The 17,497-nt window shown below is 38.9% G+C and overlaps 1 protein-coding gene across 3 annotated transcripts; it reads left to right on the top strand.

Annotated features, from left to right (window-relative positions):
- The first annotated feature begins 431 nt into the window (after positions 1-431).
- Positions 432-17,025, top strand: myo1hb (myosin IHb). Of its 3 annotated transcripts, none has more exons than XM_065965954.1 (32): positions 432-913; positions 6,969-7,130; positions 7,513-7,628; positions 8,494-8,692; positions 8,776-8,856; positions 8,940-9,119; positions 9,228-9,326; positions 9,427-9,540; positions 9,664-9,735; positions 9,814-9,933; positions 10,200-10,267; positions 10,357-10,462; positions 10,543-10,623; positions 10,707-10,798; positions 10,922-11,016; positions 11,545-11,591; positions 11,803-11,883; positions 11,968-12,073; positions 12,248-12,365; positions 12,501-12,614; positions 12,705-12,781; positions 12,870-12,938; positions 13,032-13,116; positions 13,207-13,369; positions 13,640-13,723; positions 13,889-13,982; positions 14,652-14,707; positions 14,786-14,921; positions 15,018-15,088; positions 16,181-16,278; positions 16,376-16,475; positions 16,554-17,025. In XM_065965954.1, the coding sequence occupies exons 1-32, from the start codon at positions 902-904 to the stop codon at positions 16,578-16,580; spliced, it is 3,123 nt and encodes a 1,040-aa protein (XP_065822026.1). In that variant the 5' UTR covers positions 432-901; the 3' UTR covers positions 16,581-17,025. The 3 variants fall into 3 exon arrangements, with proteins under 3 accessions (XP_065822026.1, XP_065822025.1, XP_065822027.1); XM_065965953.1 differs by lacking the exon at positions 432-913 and adding an exon at positions 2,811-3,698; XM_065965955.1 differs by lacking the exon at positions 432-913 and adding an exon at positions 6,084-6,102.
- Positions 17,026-17,497: the final 472 nt, after the last annotated feature.

Here is a 17,497-nt window from a genome sequence, read left to right as displayed (position 1 = left end):
AAGGTTTTGAGTGTTGGAATAGAAGTAGTGAAAACAAGATAACACTTCTGTCAAACTGTGAGTAAAGCACAACAGACAAACTACAGGTTTTCTAAATAAAATGGTATTTGATTAAATTACAAACAAAAGCAATGACGTGAGAAACATTAATCTGTATTAATGTCTCGTCCACCAATTCAAGGCTCTCAGCTTGTTTTAGTGGTTCTTACAGTAAGTCTAACAACAGGTTAGGCTGAAAAAGCACCAAAAGATGAAGCTAACAGAGAGTGAAGATTTGATTTATTTCACAGACAGAAGGGTGAGATCAGCTTCAAGCTACAGCACAATGTTGCAATAGCTCTCTGACTGCCATGTGGTGTCGCCAACAGCAGGCTGTGCTGTAGTCTTCTGTTTTCTTGATGGTTGGTTGTGTATCCGGTGAGGCTGGTTTATGTTCACCATCGCAAAAATCATATTATGTGATTATCCTTTCCAGAGCACTTTTTTTTTTACTTTACTTTTACGGCATTATCCTCCATATTTCTTTGATTATCCTCAAACAACATTTATATCCTGAAGCTGGTTTTAGTGTTTAGGCTCCAGTGAGAAAATGTCCCAAGTGAGCTCAAAGTAAATATTGCAAATTAAACAAATATTTGAAATAAGATTAATAGGTTATTAAATCAGGTGTTAGTCTGTGACTTTTGAAAGCTCTCTGTCCTTTTCATCCCAGCGAATGAATAAGGCCAACCTGAAAATAAAAGTAGGACACTATGAGGACATGCTGAGGCTGCTTTATTATGAGACAGCCATAAATACAGGTGAAATACAGGGTTGAATACACATCACATCTCTCTGTCCTCACATCCTCATCAGCTGCTGGTACAGGAACAACAGAGAACACCGGCAGAGCTTTTTAAACATGAACTCAGAGGTAAGATTTGATATCTTCAAAGCAGATTGACTAACTATAAGTATCCTTAAAGGTTGATTCTTTATTTTCACATATGAATGACAGATCCTGCTTGCAGTTATTTAGTGTCAGATTGTTTTGTGGTGCTTTAATTATAGTGTGATGTTTTCACTGGATGCTCCACTCCTGAAACAGATATCCTCACAGCTCATTTTGGCCTTGTCGTGACCCGTTGACAGCAATCTGTTTGCTCACATAAATAAAGGATAAGTTAAAAGTTTAGTGGTTTGAGACCCACTGGGCCAGTGAATATTCTTTGTAAGAAGTGGTTAATCTAGAATACGTTGAGGGTCCCACCTGTCCTCAAATCTTTATATGCGAGATGGTAAAAGGTCATAGGGAGGTCTTATGGAGATGTTGAGATTTTTAGGTGTGTATTCTTGTTTGTGGCAGTTCTAACGTTACGGTGAGTGGTCAGAAGAATCAAATGTGTTTTTCTACTAAGTAGGGCTGGGAAATATATTGTATTTTTAAGATATATCAATATATTTTCAAACAAGATATAGGGGAAGACAATATCGTTAATATCGATATAGTTTATGTTGCATTAAAATAACGTCATAGAGCTACCAGTTCACGTTTTTCTCATCTCACTGATGATGATGATGATGACTGACTGTCCCTCTTAACCATGCTCCTCCTCTCTCTCTTTTTTATTGTATTTAAGGAACATCTTTATTTTATGATATTTTTTTTTTAAATTCACAAACAGGTAGTTTATTTTTCACAAGTTTTCACTGTTAATAAAAGACATATCGAGTATCACCATTCAGCTAAACAATATCCAAATATGAGTTTTGGTCCATATTGCCCAGCCCTACTACTAAGGTACCCTACTAACTGTATAGCAGGAGGGAGCTTGTGCATGAAACTAATGTGAAACTTGAGGAACTTGTGCATTATTCTTAGGGCTAGGTGCCTGCAAGTTTAAAAAAATACTAACTTGTGTCAGTTCTACCAAATACCTATGATACTGCAATTTGACAGTTAAAACCATTTGAAAACGCTCTACATTGTTTTTGTTTAAAGAAAAACGAAGAAGAAAGAAATATATAATCTGAGTATTTTTATACACACTGATATGATAGGCATTAATACACTGGACACTAATGTATACCAAATGCTAGGCTAATGTCTTCATGTTTCTGCTCACAATAAAAGCTATTGTAATCTTTTGTATCTCTAGCTCAGACATCAGATAGGCACATGATTGACAAAGCTGGTTTGTGCTCATTTGTTTGGCTTGGTTTTGAATTCCTGAAATACTTGCCATCCGGTTATAGCTCCTACTAGAACTTTTGGTTTGTGTCTAACTTTGGCGCCCCTTGTGGACATATGACCTCATATGACCTCTTTTTTCCAAGACCAGAAAAAAACATCCTGTCAGCTACCTGTCTAACACACAGGAGTTGATTGTATTTATAGGTATCATGCTCCGCTATTGCATTAGTATTTAGTGTATGTGTGTGTTTGTGTTTAGTCATATGTTTATGGTAGAGCAGTGGAGGGCTACTCAATGTATTGAAAGAGTGAGTAGATGCTAGGAATTCCTCAGTCATTGCATAATGGATTACATTATGTAAATTTTTCCCTGCATGCTCTCTTATGTCATAGCTTGTTTCGGCCAATCTATAGGCAAAGGAAACGTAAGACGTCTTTGTTGATGCTTACAGGAAGTACGATATTAAAAAGTAATGAGGCGGAATGAGAGGGCAACGTTACGCTGCCCGTAGGCCTGTTACAAATGAGCCTACTGAGCCACAAGAAAGCTATAAATAAAATGACCACAGTGCAATGATTCTTAGGATGTCCATGTTAAATTGGTTCAAATGTATTAGATAGATTTGGTGAATAGGGGGAACTTTGCCTTTATCTCTTCTCCTTACCAACAACTCTGCTCACTTTGAGTATTTTAAATGAAGCAAAAATGTAAGATTACTTTCTGGCAGTCATGCTGATTTGGTAACAATAACTGGAAAATAACTTTTCAATAATACAACATATAATTTGAATATTGTTTTTTATCTTTGGTTCCATCGATTGTGGTTCTACTGAGCAGTTAATTAGCTTGAAATATATCTGTCTAATCAAAGATCAGTAATCCAATACCTGTGCTGTAATTTTGTTGCAGGAGGGTGAGGACGGGTCTCTGGGAAGATAGAATTACTTCATCCTTGTATTACATATCTACACACACACACACACACACACACACACACACACACACACACACACACACACACACACACACACACACACACACACACACACACACACTTCTTAAACACATCTGTTCAACACTCAGGCGAAGCGCCGAATGAACATTTGCTGCCTGGGCTCCATGAATGTTTAAGCAGCCCTGTGTTTCCTGAGCCAGGTAGCTCATTACCGTCTCATTACCTACAATGTAGGGACACCAGCTCAGCAGTAAGCAGGATGGTCACGCTCCTCCTCCTTCTCCTCCTCAGACTCAGCCTCACTGTCTCTGGCCCTGGTACCAGGCCTGCTCCGAACCAGTATATGAATCTAGGACAGATGCATACCTAAGCAGCAGACGAGACAGTGCTGAAAGTAGATTATCTGTACTGACCAACAGAGGCTCCACTATGGGGGGACTCATCAGAAACTAAACCCCTATCACATGCCGTGTCTGTCCGACTACTAAACCTGAGGACTAAAAACTATTTTGGATTCATCATATCAGACTGGTTACATCATGATGCACCAGGCTTTGGAAATGAAGGAGGTAACTACATGATCATGGATTGTGTGTCTTTGCTGCAGTTGTGTTATCCTATTTAGAAGCCATTTTTTGATTTAGACTGGTTTAGACTTTCTACTACTCTGTGGCCCAAATTATTCACTTTCCAGACATGGATGATAGGTCTGCCTAAATGTCTGCTTTACGGTCTTTCTTACATTGGAGGACGATCTCAGGGGGCACTGCACTCAGAAATGCTACAACCTCTCCCATAATGTAATGGAGCAATGTTTTGATATTGATAAAATGATGACGTGTAATGTAACAGGGGTAGCTAAGTGTGAAAGGGGAATCGTTTGACTAAGGTTTCACTTTCCCTCAGCTTTTTGCAGCATTTAAGATTCTTCAGCTTGTTGTTTTGGTTTTTCAGCTTCATTGTTTTGCCTCAGCACTAATTAACCTTGATTTTGTAGCTGCAATGAAAAAGCTCAACTCGTGCCAACTGTAGCATTTAACCGCTTAATATTTCCCTCAGGACTTCTAAGACAACAACAAAGTACTCACAAAAAGAAAACATGGACTGCAAGATGGCTAAAAACAGACTCAAGATAGAACTAATGTTGTGTTGCTCAGTAAAATACTGGCTAAAGAAATAAGAAACTGTTAGCTAAAATGTTCACAACAGTGATTTTCCAGTAGCGTCAATATTTGAGTGCTAGTTATTTAACTTTTACTGACTGCAAGTGTAAAAAAAAGTTTTACACTGTACATTAGTAACACATCTTTAGTAGTTTCTTTACCATATATGCAGTACAAACATTCAGCCAAACAATACAACACATTTCTATATTCTTGTGTGAATCATTAGCAACAGAAGAGGTACTGTGCTGGACCGGTGTGTTGGAGGCCTGTGATGGTCAGGTTTCTACACACCTACAGCCCCCTAAACCTGTGTTGCCCCGGGCGGTGTGTGGTGTCAGTCAATGGCCCATGAGGAGTGCTATCTCTTTCAGGAGCCTAACTGCCACTTTGTGGCCGCGTAACAGGATCCAGCACCATGCTGGATAGACAGGGACAATGGAGCCCCCTCTCAGGTGATGGTCAGATAGACTTTCCTGTTCCGCTAACATCAAAATTTGATGTTTATGGCAGTTTTTCATTTGGGATTTGTCGGAGTTACCTTACACCTGACTGTTTATCTATGTTGACATATTTGCTTAAAAACCCTAAACATCCTTTCGACTATCAGATCTACAAAGGCAAACAAGACCATCAGGACAAGATCAATTATTTTTCTGTGGTTATTTATAATTGCTAAAACTGCTACAGAGGGGTGGGTGTCAGTCGAAACAATTTCCAGCAACCTGAAGAAACAGACCTTTTTTTTTTTTCGCATTTTTCACTGCAAACATTTACAATGACAGCAAAATTCGATTATTTTTGGTCAGAAGACACGACCACATAAAAAGTTCAGCAAAGATATTAGACAAACTGTTTTGTCCAGAGGGGGCAGCAAAATCAACACAAACTAAAATTTTCTTTAAATGACACTCTGTCCTGCATTATGCAATGCAAGGCCTCCAGTCTTCTCAAACAGTTACTAACACCTGTTTTTTTAGTTTAGTGTGTTTTGTTTTTGATGAAGACATGAAAAGCTTTTTCCACAAAGGCCATTGATCAAGTAACAAATGCCACACTTTATAAAAATGACCATACAGACATTGTGAAAGTTTGGAACCACTTCTGTCATGAAATTACAAAAAACAGCTGTTTTTTACTGCTATATTATTGAGGTTGCTGTCTTCGGCCAGCCCCTAAGGTAAATCTTAAGCATCTAAATACATGTTTAAAAAGGCTCAGTATTGTTTTAATATATTTATGCTATCAATAAAAGTCTGAAGGAAAAGCTTTTGCGTGTGTAATACTGATGGAAACACAATATTAAAGAGGCGGTAAAAACAGCTGTGCTTTAAATAATATTCAAGCATTAAAAATGTATATTGTACAGAGTAATGATGATGAGCAACATTGCAGTATTGTTCTTTAGACGTTCGCATTAAGTTGGTTTTAGATAAAATTCGTTGGTGAGAAATATATTGCATAGCATCTGGTCGTGAACCTTATATATTTTTTTAAAACAGGGATTGTTGTGTAAATTTGAATTAATGTTAAAAAAGAGTAAGAGAAAACACAGTCAGGCAAGCAGCTGGGTGTGGTCAGTGAACAACACTAACTTATCCCTCTCACCCTCTTCACAATTACATATTTAGACAAAGATTTGCTTCCTTTGCTGCAAACTCGCTACATTATTGATGGTTTCCTATTGAAGGAAGTACAGAATGTAATCTATCAGTGTTTCCTGTCGTACTGCTGTCATTTCCCCTTCAATAAAACCAGATGTTCAGTCCAGAAAAGTTACAGAGACACACACACATCAGGCACCTTCAGGGTAGGTAACTTTCAGCACTTTTTTCCTGCAAAACTCCATTGAACATTTTGATGATTTTGGGAGATGAGTTTTTTACATTTTGTTGTAAATGCCAGCTGGGTCAGTAGAACAGCAGCTCGTTTTCCTGGAGCGTGATCCGTGAGTGTCGGTTACCCCGATGTGGTGACTGACGGGTCAACTTGGCAGTGATGAGAGCCAAACTGATGAAGCATAGTAGTGCCTGGCTCTTTCATGGCACCATAATTAAAGTGCATTGTGTTTGCGGATTATTTCATCTGGCGCTTCCTCAGTCGTAGCAGCAGACCATATCCTGCGTTTATACATAATATAAGGCTTGTAATTGATTCTCCTTTCCATCCCTTAATTAAAACCTAGGCTCAGTTATTGATTAATCTTGTATTAAATAAGAATGCATGAAGCGTCAAGTGTAGGTGGAGTCTTTTGTGTTCGTTCTGCCCTCGCGATGAACAAGACTGATGGCTCTTTACAGAACACAGAAGCGGATTAGATATCAGCAGCTCAATTTAGATTTATCATGAGCATTGAGGATGCAGCCAAGGCCACTTATGGCTCAGACTGGAGGTCACAGATTTAGAGACAAAACAGGCAGGATGTGAGGGAAATAAATATCCCAAGTTGTACATGACTGTCAATAGTGGGTGTATGTGTTCTTGAGTGGTGGCATACAGATAACTTTTGAGGAAAACAGGACACATTGGAAAAAGGCAGGAAATACACACAACGAAAGAAGGAATAGGAACTTGGGAAATAATGTGATATCTGTAGATAAATTCAAGTTCAAACATCAGTGTTTATATATAGTCTCTCATGTTAACTAGTTCTGCTGTGATTTGCTTCTGTTACAGAGCCTTGACGAGCGCTGCAGCAAGATCCTGAGGAACATGGAGGCCTCCCTGACAGCTCGGGATCGCGTGGGTATCCAGGATTTTGTTCTCCTCGACGCCTACACAAGTGAGAGTGCCTTCCTGGACAACCTGAGGAAACGCTTCCACGAGAATCTCATTTACGTGAGTCTTCCTGCGTGACATAATATCTGACAACCTAGCTCTTTCTCTTACTCTGATTAAACGGCATGCCCTAGAACGTTTGACCCCAAAAGGTCCCAATGCTGCTTTGACTCCTGCTGAATCTGACTTCGTGTGTTGCTGAAACAGCATCTCTTGTTCTTTCCATTTGCAGACTGAGCAATCTAAAGGTCGTCAATGTCTGTGAGGTCGCGAAAAGCGATTATCCAAACTTATTGTGTTTGATAAGAGGAACAAAATAGCAAATCAGCACAGTGATACATGGACAACTCTTTTTGTGATATAATGTCTTAGAAAATCTCCTGTATCATCAAATGTGAAGGGGTTGCTGATCATTATTTCCTTTCTTTGTGTTTCTCTGCAGACCTACATCGGGACTCTGTTGGTGTCGGTCAACCCGTATAAAGAATTAGATATCTACAGCAAGAAGCAGATGGACACCTACATGGGTGTAAACTTCTTTGAGCTACCACCTCATATGTAAGATGTTTTATTTATTTTGTACTGATTATACTTTTGCATGGCACACAGTTAGCATTAAGAGTTGGGTCCTTCTTTTCTAGATAAATCATCTCTTTTAGACCGTCATCACTTCAGACTGAAATAACTACAACAATTAGAGGGATTGTTATTAGATTTCTGCAGATATTCATGGTTTCCAATGAATGAATCCTACTAACCCGTCTATCTCCTGACTCTTGCTGTATCCCCAACATGAGGTTTATTAATTTCAGTTTATTCTATGTGAAATATTTTCACCAGAACTGGATAGACTTCCATCAAATCTGCAATGCACATTTATGCAACCCTTTAGGTTGAATTGCAACAAATTTCACCCTTCCTCTTGTGCTATAATATCTCCAAAACTTTAGTTGTAAAGCAAAACCTGGCAAACAAAGTCCATTCATACTTCATAGAGTGCTAATTTTGTGACTTAGAAGTGACACTGTACCCATTTTTCTTGCTTAAAATTCGGATTGCCATTGTGAGTGTGTAAGCAGTTTGGCATAAGCATTCTGGTAGAGAGATGCTTTTAATTTTATCATTGAATCATAACACCAGAGGCCAAAAAGACAGGATTACAATATGACATGTGAGTTTATAGATTATAGATGCAGGGTATCATGGTATCATGTATATGTTAAGGAGCCAACCATGACCTGTAACATTTGTATTCGACCGTGGGACCATTTTTTCAGGTCATGTATCCTCCCTCTTTCTTTCTTCATTTTACTTAGAGGTAGCGCTTGAAAAAGAGGTAGAAAAGTTTACTTTAGTGTTCTGATGGCAAAAAGAAGTCAGGATTTTCTAAAAGGGCTGACTGAACATATTACTGTCCTTTTAGATATGCTCTGGCAGACAACGTCTTCCGCACGATGCTGTCTGAGTTCAACAACCACTTCATCCTGATCTCAGGGGAGAGCGGGGCCGGCAAGACCGAGGCCTCCAAGAAAATCCTCCAATTCTACGCCGTCAGCTGTCCAAGTACCAAACTTCTAAACAACGTCCGGGACAGACTTCTTCTGTCCAACCCAGTGCTCGAGGTCAGTGACATGGATGCTTCTGACGTGAAATACTTTTTTTCAGTGGAAAATATCATAACTATACACATATTTATATCTTGCAGGCTTTTGGAAATGCCAAAACCCTGAAGAATGACAACTCAAGTCGCTTTGGGAAATACATGGACATCCAGTTTGACCATCAGGTGGAGTAAATAAACTTAATTAAATGAAATTACAATTTCAAGATAATAGAGCCAGGGTTTAAAGTTTACCTTTCCCCCTGCAGGGTGGTGCAGTTGGGGGGCACATCCTGAGCTATCTCCTGGAGAAGTCCCGTGTGGTGCATCAGAATCACGGAGAGAGAAACTTCCACATCTTCTATCAGATGGTGGAGGGGGGAGAGGAAGATCTGCTTCGCTGGCTTGGTCTGGAGAGGAACTGCAAGAACTACAGTTATCTAGTGCAGGTCTGCGGACCCCCCCCACACACACACACACACACACACACACACAAAAAACAAAACGTCATTTATCTGGTTTAACAACAATCTCAGACATTGTTTTGTTTCCTGCAGGGTGGTTGCCCCAAAGTGAGCTCTATCAATGATAAAAGTGACTGGAAGACGGTGCGGAAAGCCCTCTCCGTCATAGAGTTCAGTGAGACTGATATTGAGGTGAGGCTGTACAGTGAAACTTGACACATTAAAACTATCTGAAGCTATGTATGAACAGTTAGGCCTGTCTTACATGAAGTCTTTATTTCTGTGTATACAGAACCTCTTTGGAATAATTGCTAGTGTGCTCCACCTGGGTAATATCAAGTTTGCGGCAGATGATCGAGGATATGCTTCTCTCAACAACAACCAGGAGATGCACTGGGTGTCAAAAGTGAGACTGAAACAAACTGTTGATAATTTAAACATTTTATTCATCGCTGTGTGACTCTCTGATTGGGCAAGGAAAACATTTTGGTGTTACACTTTCTTTTTTTTTCCCGCTTTTGTTGTGCAGTTATTAGGGATTCCTGCTCAGGTGCTACAACATGGTTTAACCCACAGGAAGATTGAAGCCAAATCAGAGGAGGTGACTTTTTTGTTTGATTTAAAGTAGAAAGTATTGTCAAATGGTTTGTGTTTAATAGTTACTATTCTTATGTTAAAGGTGTTTAGTCCCTTCTCTGTGGACCATGCAGTATATGCCAGGGATGCACTTGCCAAAGCCATCTATGGTCGCACTTTCAACTGGCTGGTCAACAAGATCAATGAATCTTTAGCTAACATGGTGAGATGAAAGCTACTCTGTCTCATTACAGTCAAAGAAAATAGGAATACAATTGGGAAAACAAGATTTTAGTACGCCTGAGGCTGCTGTAGGACTATTTGTGAGACTGGAAACATCAAATTATAATACCAGATTTGTTTTTGGCTGAGTTTCTCCTCATTGTTTTTTTTATAAACACCAACTCATGAGCTGAAGTTTAATCAAAGAGTTCTGATAAAGGTAAAGGGTAAAGACAAGAAAATAATTTCAATGTATCTTATCCGTAGGATTCCTCTCGGAAAACAGTGATTGGTCTGCTGGACATCTATGGGTTTGAAGTCTTCAGTGTGAACAGGTGAGATCATTCACACAAGAGCTTATTCTCCAACAGCAAAACTATTAAATCAAGATTGTGAAGCTAACAGCGCCAATTATTTATTTTAGCTTTGAGCAGTTTTGTATCAACTACTGCAACGAAAAGCTGCAGCAGCTTTTCATCCAGCTGACCCTGAAGTCAGAACAGGAGGAGTACGAAATGGAAGGAATTGAGGTAAAGAAGCTTTTATCAGATTCTTTTTTGCTTAATTCTTTGTGTTTCACAGTGTTACTAATGTGTTACACTCCTCACAGTGGGAACCAGTGCCATACTTCAACAACAAGATAATCTGTGATCTTGTGGAGGAGAAACACAGAGGAATCATCTCTTTGTTGGTAAAGAGAATATATAAAAGACAATAAACTCTCGTACAAAACCAAAGAGGGGTTCAGTTATTGATGCTTTTCCTCTGGCACAGGATGAGGAATGTTTACGTCCTGGTGAAGCCACAGACCTCACCCTTCTGGAGAAGATGGAGGATAAGATTGGCGGTCACCCTCATTTTGTAACGTGAGCATTACAGTTTTGCTCGACAGAAAATGCATTTTATTTACACAAGCTAATGAACACTGGCAAACAACTTAAGCGGCATAACACATAATACCAGTAATCCTAAAACGCTCCCTCCTGCAGACATAAGCTTGCAGACCAAAAGACGAGGAAAACGCTGGAGAGAGGAGACTTCCGTCTCTTGCACTACGCTGGAGAAGTTACATACTGTGTTGTTGGTAAGAGATCAAATTGATATATGATGAAAAATTTATTTTTCTTTTATGATTCCCTTAACTAACCATATAGAGTGGCTGCAGTACTGCGATTAAGTATAACAGTAGAGGAAGTAGCGGAAAGCAAATAAAGTCAAATAAATAAATAAGAGATTACATAGGGATCATTTTATGGTTTGCTAGCATTACCAAATGGAGCCTGTATCACTAAAAAAATCCCACACATTTTGACTCACCTCCATTCTCAGCTCATAATAAATGCTCAAAGGAAAATCCAGAACTTTGGAAAAGTATTATACTGTTAATTTTTTTAAAGTCATACAAGAAAACTAAACTGTAGCCTATCAATATTTCTACTAATAGCATCTTTGCTAAGCTCTTTCATAAGCACTGCATGCTCCTGTCACAGGCTACCTGACTAATATACTGAACTAAGCGACTGTATTACTTTTAAGAAGAATAGAAAGTTGTATTATATAAAGACAGCATATCTTCCCATTTTTTAAAAGTTTCTCCTCTTTTAACTTTTAGGGTTCTTGGACAAAAACAATGATCTCTTGTATCGGAATGGGAAAGAGGTAACTTTGTTTCTCGGTGACTCCTTGAGAATGAATGCATATGAATTTGATTCATTCATTGTATAAACAAAATACTTAAACACATATACTTCACTGCTACAAACACAAAAAAATAAAAATAAAAGCATGGTAAAAAGAGCCAAAATAGAGCAAAAACTCTTGCATTACATAATTATACCTTAATCTGAATAGTTCTTCTGTTCTCCTTCAGGTCATGCGTCAGTCCAAGAACACTGTTATCAAACACTGTTTTCCTTCTACTGAACCTGACAGCAAGAGGAGGCCTGAAACTGTAAGAAATTATTCAGAAGACAACATCCAGTGACCCACTGATTACATGTCTTCTTTTAACTGCCCTTCTCCCGTGACTCCTCAGGTGGTGACTCAGTTTAAAAGCAGCCTGGTGGGCTTGACTGAGATCTTACTATCCAAAGAGCCCTGGTACGTCCGCTGCATCAAACCCAATGAAGCTAAACAACCAGGTGAGGCCTTGTGAACTAGAGATCCCCCACTTCTTAAATTACTTTTGAGGCCTACACAAGCTATCACTGTTTACTGTATGTTGTGCTTACTTTTATCCAGCACATACAGTATAAGTGAGACCAGCCAGTTTTGACCTCTAAACTATCTAGATGAATCTTTTGTGTCACTTGCAGGGCGCTTTGATGACGTATTGATAAGACATCAGGTGAAGTACCTGGGGCTGATGGAGCACCTGAGGGTCAGGCGTGCAGGGTTTGCATACCGACGCAAATATGAAATCTTTCTGCAGAGGTCCCTAAGCACTCTACCATTGCTTTATTTTCATCCAAAGTCCACATACTCTTTATCTTGCATGTTGTAACTTTTTTCAACACACATTCCTGCTATTTTTTCATCTTTAAATCGGTTCGTTTTCTCTTTGCTCAGGTACAAGCCCTTGTGTCCAGACACCTGGCCCAACTGGAAAGGCACAGCAGCAGAGGGTGTGCATTGTCTTATCAAACACCTGGGCTACAAATCTGATGAGTACAAGATGGGCAGGTAGGCAGATTATCATACCATGTCTTTCATAGGTGCTGGCTAATATTGAATGCATAACAAACTTCTCACTGTTTGTCTCTTTCTGGCAAGGACGAAAATCTTTATTCGGCACCCAAGAACTCTGTTTGCAACTGAAGATGCATTTCAGGTTTGCAAACACAAGCTAGGTGAGATGTTGAACTGCATATTAATCTTAACTGCTACATTAAGCATCATAACACTTATAAGAGTGAACTTTAACTGTGGTTGATGCAGCAACAAGGATTCAGGCCAAGTACAAAGGTTACAGGGTGAAAGGAGACTTTGTGAAACAGAAAGAGGCTGGTGAGTGTTTTTTCACCAATTTTGACTAAACAATGGTACAATTTTAGTCATTTTTTAGATCTTACTTTAGGTTAATGTGTACTATCCAAACAGCCACAAAGATTGAGACCTGCTGGAGAGGGCTGATGGCTAGAAAGGAGCGGGAAAAGAGGGCTTGGGCTGTCAAAGTCATTCAGAAGTAAGTAAACACTATGAAATCTATTGACTGATGGCGACACAGTCAAATGAAGTCTTTGTTGTGAGTTTCCTGTCTATTGATTTGTTGCAGGTTCATTAAAGGTTTCATGACCAGAAATGAGCCCTCCTGTAATGACAACAGTGAGTACCTGGCGTATGTGAGACAGAACTACCTCATACGGCTGAGGGAAAACCTTCCCAAAACAGTCCTGGAGAAAGACTGTTGGCTCACCCCTCCGCCTATAATGAAGGAGGTAGGTGATACATTTTTTAACACCAACTATTTCAGATGTAGTTATAATATCCAGCATCAAACATCTGGTGTTGTTGGGGTGCCAATGGCCTGGGTGGCCTGGGCTGGGTCCCACCTGTAGCTACTTTCCCACACGTCATTCCCCACTCTCTCTCTCTCTCTGGTTGCTGACTCTATCTACTGTCCTATCTCTAAAATAAATGCATAAAAAGCCCAAAAATAAATCCAAAAAACAGCAACAAAAAACAAACATTTGTTGTGTTTTTTTTAGGCCTCCCAGCTTTTGAAGAAGCTCTATGTTCGCCAAATGGTGAAGAAGTACATACGAGGAATCACTGCACAGAGGAAACAACAGGTACAGTCAACCCTCTTTAACACAGAATGAAGGAGCCTTAAAACATGCACTTACAACATATCCATTATCCAGTTTAAATAACTAGACTTTGTAAAGAAAGTCTCTGGGCAATGCTTCAGTCCCAGAAAAAGAACAACTTTATTATTATGTACTCTTTTTTCCCAGTTACTGCTGAAAGAACAGACAAGCTCCATGTTCAAAGGAAGGAAAGAAAACTACCCTCTCAGTGTATGCAGACCATTTCTGGACACCAGGATAGGTAAGAGAATACAGAGTTTTACTATTTTCTTTGAAGATACTTACAGGAACTACAGTTTAAACTCTTTATAACCAAGGGAATCATATTTGATGCACAATTTGTTGAGACTGCAACATGTTTAGTAAGATAGCTTTTTTCCTGAAAAGTCCTGATGATTACTACCAGATATACTTTTAATGTGCAGATAATCTTCCAGGGGGAGGGGGAAGGCATGCCTGTTGGACCTTTGTATGGCACATACATACTGCCAACCAATGGCATATATGGGGGTTTTTAAGGAGTTTTTTTGGTTTCAAATTTTGATTAAAAAAAAATAAAGCAAGAAAAACATCAAATAAGTACAGTGTTGAAGATGTCATAAATAAAAAAGAAGCATTCGGCAAGGGTCAAATAGAAAAGGAAGGAGTATCAAGTTTGGTTGAACCTGCAGGGGTAAAAGTATTATTTCTTTTTTTACAACCATTATTTTTGGAAGGTTCTCTAATGATGCCAGATTAATATAATTAAAATGTTAAGACAATTATGTAAGAGTATCTGCCTTACAGAGTTAAAACACAATAAAACAGAACAGTACAATTTTTGCTTGCACTAGTGTTCCTTGCAGTATTTTTGTACCTGTGTGTTATTAAGCGCTGTCATGGATTCTGAATGCTGTCCTGTTTCCTTAAGGTCCAGAGGACATAAGCATTAAAGTACTTCAGATGATTCGGCATGAGCACATCAGGGTAAACTAGATTCCTTTTTGCATTTTTGCTGTTTTTTTTTAAATCCACTCTGACCTTGTGCGTGCGTTCCTCACACAGTACAGCGTGCCAGTGGTGAAGTACGACAGAAATGGGTTCAGGCCTCGTGTGCGGCAGCTCATCTTCACTCAGGAAGCGGCTTACCTAGTCGAGGAGGCCAAGATCAAGCAGCGGATTGATTACAGCTCTCTGAAAGGTAACAAATTAGACAAGATACACGTAAGGAGAGTTTCAAGCTTGCCTCTAAGTACATGTTTAATTTCAATTCTGAAGATCTGTCTATGTCTTATAGGTGTGTCTGTCAGCAACCTAAGTGACAACTTCCTGATCCTTCATGTCACATTTGACGACATCAAGCAGAAGGTATCAACAGACTATTGGATATCTGACACTTAAACACTCTTTTCAAAAATTACAAAAAATACTAATAGCTTGATAACATGTTACCACATTAAATCACAAACTGGACTAAAAAAGTAAAAAAAAGTTGTTCTCGAAGTTTCAGCAATAGTATACTCAAAGAACTAGTTCAGTTTTTCAAAGCTTGACCCAAAGGCAACTGGACATGGTTGAAGATCTTGAAGATGTTTCACCTCTCCTCCGAAAGTCTTCCTCAGAACTGAACTGAACAAACCAGAATTTCAGTTGCCTTTGGATCAAGCTCGATTTTACCATGACCTGGATCACTGAGAACCTTCATAGTTCAGCTTTAGCAGCACAAGTAATGCCTCTGTATGACCTTAGAACAGCAAACAAGTTAATCAGGAAGAAGATTAAATATCTCTAGTTATTAAAGATGTTTTTTAGTGCCTGAAAAACTGATGCTGCGGGGTAGGTGTCAGACAAATTACATTACTGCGTATTTTCACAATGAGTGATTGTAAAAAGAAAGTGGGAGGACATTTTTTTGTCAGAAAATGCTACCTACACATGTACACAACAAGATCAGCAAAGAGATAGGACATACTACTTTGTCCACAGGGGGCGCCAAAATCATCACAAACCAAAAGTTCCTCGCTGGAGCTTTCAAAAAATACATTTGGACATTGTAGAGCACAAACCTTAAAGAGTTAACAGGAAAGAAGAGATGAGATCTTTAGCCAAATGTGAGACATTCATTTTTGGTTCATGGTTTGTAAAATTTGCTGTGGTACTGTCCTGCAGCAATACTGAATATGCATTTGGACTATTGTGCCTCTTGTGACATTTTGTTTTGGAGCCACAAATCACAAAACAGACAAACCTCCATCTACCACTAAGATCTAGTGGATAAGGACTTTGTTCATAAATAATATAGTATGTGACTTTTAAGCTGGACCCAGATTAGAACTAAAACATTAATTTAATGAATCAATACATTTCTGAGTTGGTTCAGTTGGTAGAATCACCATGCCATTACCTTCCACATAATAACTTATTGAACAACTAAAGGACTGACGCAATGTTATCGTACAGGGGGATCTGGTGCTGCAGTGTGAGTACCTGTTTGAGGCCCTGACCAAGATGAGTGTTATTGCCAACAAGCAGAACTGCATTAAAGTGGTCCAGGGCAGGTACAAAATCTCAAATTTACAGATTAATGTAAATTAATGTAATTAAAAGATAATAACGGTTGTGTTGTAACTTAGTGTTTTGTGTGTTAAATTGCAGCGTGCGTTTTGACATCCAGCCCGGCAGAGAGGGGTTTGTGGATTTCAAGAGTGGTCAGGAGTCCATGGTCTATAGAGCAAAAAACGGCCATTTGATGGTGGTAAGATTGATGTAAACTAACTCATTACAGTTGGAAAATAGCTGAAGAAAAAGGATCCAACTTTACTTTCCCTTTTAGGAATCTACAAGAACCAAGTCCAGGTGATGCTGCCGCTGACTTGTGTTGTTGCTGCAGATTGTAGTGACCGCCGTGTTCGTTCTGCTATACTGCTTCATCGTTGCTGCCAACTTGTTTTACATTACTCACATTTTTTTATGCAACTTGATGAAAATAATATCCAACCATGAAAATACAATAAAACATACGCACTGCCAATTACTTAGCTGTAGATAGTGGACAACAAGCTCACTTGCCTTGCCAAGTGAGCCTTGCCAGAATATGTGTGTCTACTAGTTCCTTATATGTGGAAATTGATCTCAGTTCACATTCAAGTCATTGTCATGTCATTTATATCAATAGAAGCACTTGTTATCCTCTTTTTGTATTAAACCTATCTGAGATCTTAAAATAAGATGAAAGAATTAGATTTGTGTGCATCAATGTATGTTCATGTTACGTCACCCTGTTACATTAAATCATGTTAACCAGACTGCATAAAGCATCTGCGTTTTTGTTTTGAAATCATTTCAGTTCAGAGTGAACTCAGACACCAGCACATTTTAAATGGATCTTTAATAATCTACAAACAAGACCATTTTGTAATGAGATGATTGAAAGGAAGAGCTCCCTCTAATGTTCTGAACTGGCATTACAGTGCCTTTCATATGGATAATTTAGGTAACTTTATGAAACTTCTGCAGAAAATATTAGCTTTTCTGTTCTGACTAACAGACACTCAAATACTGAATTAATTTCCCATCTACACTGTAAAAACAAAAAGTCATGATAACATAAAATTCTAAGTGAGTTTTACTTCAGGTCTATGAAAATGTTGTGTTAACTCAATATTATATGCTTATCTCACCTCAACTAATTGAAAGTTTTCCAAAAGTGATTCTCGGGCTTCGACTGGGGGGGAGGGAGACCTCTCGCGCAAGATTTCTCCCGAAGCCCCCTGTCTC

This window comes from Labrus bergylta, chromosome 17 (assembly GCF_963930695.1).
Source record: "Labrus bergylta chromosome 17, fLabBer1.1, whole genome shotgun sequence".
Lineage (NCBI taxonomy): Eukaryota > Metazoa > Chordata > Actinopteri > Labriformes > Labridae > Labrus > Labrus bergylta.
The sequence above is the reverse complement of the archived record's forward strand: the minus strand, read 5'-3'. Positions and strand labels throughout refer to the sequence as shown.

Excerpts from the sequence above, each read along its gene's own strand:
- myo1hb (XM_065965953.1), top strand. The coding sequence starts at position 3,669 with ATGATGCACCAGGCTTTGGAAATGAAGGAG. Across the intron at positions 9,327-9,426 it reads TCAGTGAGACTGATATTGAG|AACCTCTTTGGAATAATTGC; the intron begins GTGAGGCTGTAC and ends CTGTGTATACAG. Across the intron at positions 10,799-10,921 it reads GGTCACCCTCATTTTGTAAC|ACATAAGCTTGCAGACCAAA; the intron begins GTGAGCATTACA and ends TCCCTCCTGCAG.